General features: G+C 51.2%; 1 protein-coding gene across 2 annotated transcripts; it reads left to right on the top strand.

Moving 5' to 3' along the window:
- Positions 1-287: 287 nt before the first annotated feature.
- On the top strand, positions 288-3,835 carry LOC125535219 (uncharacterized). Of its 2 annotated transcripts, none has more exons than XM_048698266.2 (8): positions 288-542; positions 922-1,386; positions 1,504-1,693; positions 1,859-2,171; positions 2,626-2,698; positions 2,784-2,874; positions 3,000-3,079; positions 3,178-3,835. In XM_048698266.2, the coding sequence occupies exons 1-8, from the start codon at positions 519-521 to the stop codon at positions 3,433-3,435; spliced, it is 1,494 nt and encodes a 497-aa protein (XP_048554223.1). In that variant the 5' UTR covers positions 288-518; the 3' UTR covers positions 3,436-3,835. The 2 variants fall into 2 exon arrangements, with proteins under 2 accessions (XP_048554223.1, XP_048554222.1); XM_048698265.2 differs by having other exon boundaries at positions 289-542; positions 919-1,386.
- The last annotated feature ends 745 nt before the right edge of the window (positions 3,836-4,580 follow it).

Below are 4,580 nucleotides of genomic sequence, written 5' to 3'. Positions count from 1 at the left end.
CCCGCCAAAAGTAGCCGAGGTACTCCTCTTCACTCCTCTCCCTCTGCTAGTCACTCACTGAGAAGTCGGAAGCTTCGTGCCTTGTGCCATGGTCGTGGCCGTTCCAACAAAACAGTAACGCGTCGCCACTAGCAGAGGACGACGACGCCAAAAAGTACGGCGACGAAGATCTGCCCGAACCTTTTCCCGTCTCCCGCCACCTCTCCTGGTGCTTGTGCCTGCGCGTCTTCTTCTCCACTCGCCCAGCCCAACCCAACCTCCCCGCCCGTCCCCTATTTATGGCCCCGCCCGGTCACATCCCACTACCGCCCACGCTGCCAACCGAATCGCCTGCGCCACTAGCAGAGGCAGCAGAGCCACACCCCAATCGTCGCCGCCTCCTCCGCCCCTCCATTAGACTTCCCACTCCAGCTTTGGACACACCTCCCACCGTTTCAATTCAAACCAACCGGTTGAAGGCAGAGGGAGAGGAGTGTCTTCTTTGGCAACCCACCCACGGCTCCGGTCCAGGAGCCGCCATGGATTCACCGCCGATGGAGCAGGTGACTTGCTTACTTCCTTCCTGCGATTAGTTAGAACTGAACCAGTTTCTGCCTTCCTCCTGGGTGAGTTCGTCCCGTGTACTGCTGCCGCTTTCTTCCTGCCAGAGACCGGGGTTCAGTGAGCCGGTGGGCGAAACTGAAAGCAGAGCATGTGGTTGCTTGCTTCCCTCTTCTTTTCTTCTCCATGCCCATATGGTTGGTCACTGGCCGGTAGCGGTAGCGGTACCGGTCCATGCATCATGCATGTGCGCTGAGCTTAGTTGGTCACTTCACCTGCGTGTCTCTCAGTTGATTCGTGCGGATTCGCGCTGTTTTCAGTTGATGAGCTCAAGCCTTACTACTCTGCTTCATCTTCTTCTTGCCCTTCGATTTGCAGCAGAGTAGAAGCAGCGGTAGTGGTTCAACCATCACAAATCCAATGCATGGAGTCGGAGTCGGAGGAGGCCCTGCGCCTGAAGACCAGCAGCCCAAGAGGCCGCCGCACCTCTCCATCGACATCCCGGCGGCGACCAGCGCCCCCCTCACACCGACGGCGGCAGCAGCAGAGTCAGACGCCGTAGCAGCAACGCCGGGCTCCACCGCCAGCAGAGCACCAGGTTCTGCCTCGGGTTCCGGCAAGAACGGTGCCCCAGCCAAGTCCCCAGCGCCGCAGCGCACGCCGTCCTTCATGCTGCGGCAGACGGTGCGGAGCCTCCTGCCGGGAGGGGGCAGCTTCAAGTCCTCGGTCAGAGGCTACGAGGCCTCCCTCTCCAGGCTCTTCAGCGGAAGGATCGCCAGGACGGCCTCGCTCCCGGCCGTGGACCACGCCGCCGACAAGACGCCGCCCAGCGTTCCTGCTGCTACTGTAAGCATTTCGACTGGGTTTCGTTCTCACTCGTTTGAGTTTATGATGATCATGAGCTGAATTTATGCTTAGTGCTGAATTTTATCTGAACTTTTTTGGTTCTTTTGTTGGTGGCAGGACAAGACGGGCATGCACCGGTCGCAATCCCTCCCCATGAACATGAAGAAGTTCAGCTCCGCCAAGAGCATCAAGAGGATGAACTCGCTCGGCGGCGTGTACCGTGTCGTCCCCTCCACGCCGCGAGCCCCCGCCGCCGCTGCCGCCGCGACGAGCAATGCCGCGCCGGACATAGTCCCCACAGAACCAGGTGGGTGGATGCACATCACTCTCCAACATTCGCCTCCCCTGTTACATTTCCAGTCTGAACTCTGCTACCACTGCAGTCAGTAGTACAAGTCTAAATTCAGTAAGTCACATACAGTTGCTGTGCCACAAGTTGCTAATTGCTATGCCGTCTAGCTGCTTCATGCAGGCGCCGGAGAGGGGGAAGACGACCATGGGGAGGACATCGCGGAGGAGGAGGCGGTGTGCCGGATCTGCATGGTGGAGCTCTCCGAGGGAGGCGGCGCCATGAAGCTCGAGTGCTCCTGCAGGGGTGAGCTCGCACTAGCCCACACCGACTGCGCCCTCAAGTGGTTCGGCATCAAGGGCACCAGGACCTGCGAGGTGTGCAAGGAGGAGGTCCAGAACCTCCCCGTCACCCTGCTACGCGTCCAGAGCACGCGCGGCGGCGACGCGACCCGTGCCGGTGCCGGCGCCAACGGGCCGCGGTACGTCCGGTACAGGTAGGATCAAATCTTGACAAAACAAACATTACAATTTATGTTGTTACTTGTGAAGTTTGTGTTCCTCATTTGGAGTCAGGTGACACCTGTGATACTTTGGAGAGAGACTTGGTAGTATTATATGGAAGATAGTTTGACAATATAATTTGAGAAGAGCAAGTTTGCATGCTGCTAATCTTACCTACTTTGTGACAGATCAACATACAATTTCTTCTAGAGTTGGAATGATGTGTGCTAAACTGATAATAGTATACTAACCATACCTGGTACAGCTATAGGGAACAAGTTTTCATGCTGCTGATCTTACCTACTTCATGACAGATCAACATAGAATTTCTTCTAGACTAGGAATGATGTGTGCTATTAAACTGCCAATAGTGTACTAATAAAACATAGTGCAGTCATTGATTTATGTAACCAAACGTGTGATTCCTTTTGTCATTTTGTTAATCAGGCTGTGGCATGGGACACCTATCCTGGTGGTCATCAGCATCCTGGCATACTTCTGCTTCTTGGAGCAACTGCTGGTATTTTATATCCCTCTCTTGTTGATTGCTTATAAAACTTACTTGCATATGGTCGATAAATTCTTTTGTTTCTGGTGTCTCATAGGTTGCGCATAACGGCTTCGCCGCCCTGGCGATATCGCTGCCCTTCTCGTGCATCCTAGGCCTCTTCTCATCACTCACCACAACAAGCATGGGTACTACATCATTTAACCACAGTCCACCCCAGAACACATAATGAAAATTTTGATGTGATTGCCTTGATGGAACCCTTGTTGCAATGGTAACTAACTTGAAATTGTGTGTCTGACAAAATATGCAGTGGCGAGGAGATACGTGTGGATCTACGCCGCGATCCAGTTCCTCTTCGTCGTGTTCTTCACGCATTTGTTCTACAGATATGTAAGCAAAACAGAGCATACTCTGCTCACACCGCCTGAAGTTTCTGAACGATTTGTTGATGCAAGTGCTGATGTCTGGGAACTGTTTGTTTGTGTCAGCTGCATCTGCAGGCGGTGATATCCATCATCCTGGCAACCTTTGCAGGTTTCGGCGTGGGGATGATCGGCAACTCCATCATCATCGAGGTGCTCAGGTGGAGGACGATGGCCCCTGCCCACCAGCGCCATGCTCGCAGGCCACCACGTGTCGCCCAGCAGCAGCAGCCAGCTCCGGCATCCAGTCAGCCTTCAGCTGCAGAGGAGGGACAGCGTAGCGCCACCGTCGATGTCGAGAACCCCGCCATCCCTCAAGCATAGATCATATGTAGTTTGTAGCCATGTGCTGTTGGTTGATGCTTGAGAGCCTGGGACCCTTGCTGTGTAGTATATGGTAGAACAAAGAGGTTGTCTGGAAGTTTTTTTTTCGTTGTCTTGATGCAAAATCTGAGTTTTTTTGTTGTTGCAGCATGTGGTGAGTACATGTGGTACAATGTGTTTTTTTGTCTGGATGCAACGTCTTGTATTTAGGAACGGAGGGAGTACAATGTTATATAGCAGCTCCTGAAGAAGGATTCAGCAGAATGTGTCATGGTGTACAAAGTATGTCAGGCATAAGGCTAAGCTCTCTGCTCTGCTCTGCACTTGTCTTTAGGGCAGGAGTGTGTAAATCCCACTGGAAATCTTGAAGATAAGCAAGTAAATGAACTGTTTTTCTTGATTAGCATGTCTTAATCACACATATTGGCTGCTGCTGATTGTCACAAGAGATAGGTGATAATATGCTGATATTCATATCTTCTCCTCGGCACTTGTCAGAGTCGTTTTCTCGGCTGAATGAATTGCCGAATTGGATGCATCAACAGTTCAACAGTAAGCTTCAGCAGAGATACCCCGTATACGTAACCCAGGCCTCATGTTAATATTCTCTCTATAACTTGAGACAGTGACAGTTGAGGAACCTAGGTCGACAAATAGGTTAGGTTCAGAACATTTCTGATCCCCTGTGGTAAGAGGGAAGAATCGGAATGGCCACGCGTGTTCCAAGCTGCTGCACGAGCACGACTTGCGAGCCGTGCCGTGCAGAGGAAGAAAACCTTTTAGAAATACTCCCTCTATTTCAAAATTTGAACTGTTAATTTGACCCAAACAGCCTAAGTTATGTTACTTGAAATTTATACAACCGAAAACCTTTTTCGAATATGAATTCAAGTATTCAACGATGTAAATTTCATCACGCATAACCCACATTTGGTTGGTTAAATTGTTTTGCTTAGTTAGCATGTCTATAAAATTACTGGCTAATGTGCTGATTGTCACTTGAGATAGATGAATGATAGTAGCACAAGTGGGGAGGAAGCAATAAATTCCTCTGAGCATTTCCTTTCAGTGGGCCACAACAAACATCTGATATTCATATCTTTCCTTTGCATTTGTCATTGTCGTTTTCTCGGCTGAATTATTTG

This window comes from Triticum urartu, chromosome 2A (genome assembly GCF_056163025.1).
Source record: "Triticum urartu cultivar PI428250 chromosome 2A, HENAU_Tu73, whole genome shotgun sequence".
Lineage (NCBI taxonomy): Eukaryota > Viridiplantae > Streptophyta > Magnoliopsida > Poales > Poaceae > Triticum > Triticum urartu.
This window is presented reverse-complemented; position numbering and strand designations above follow the sequence as displayed.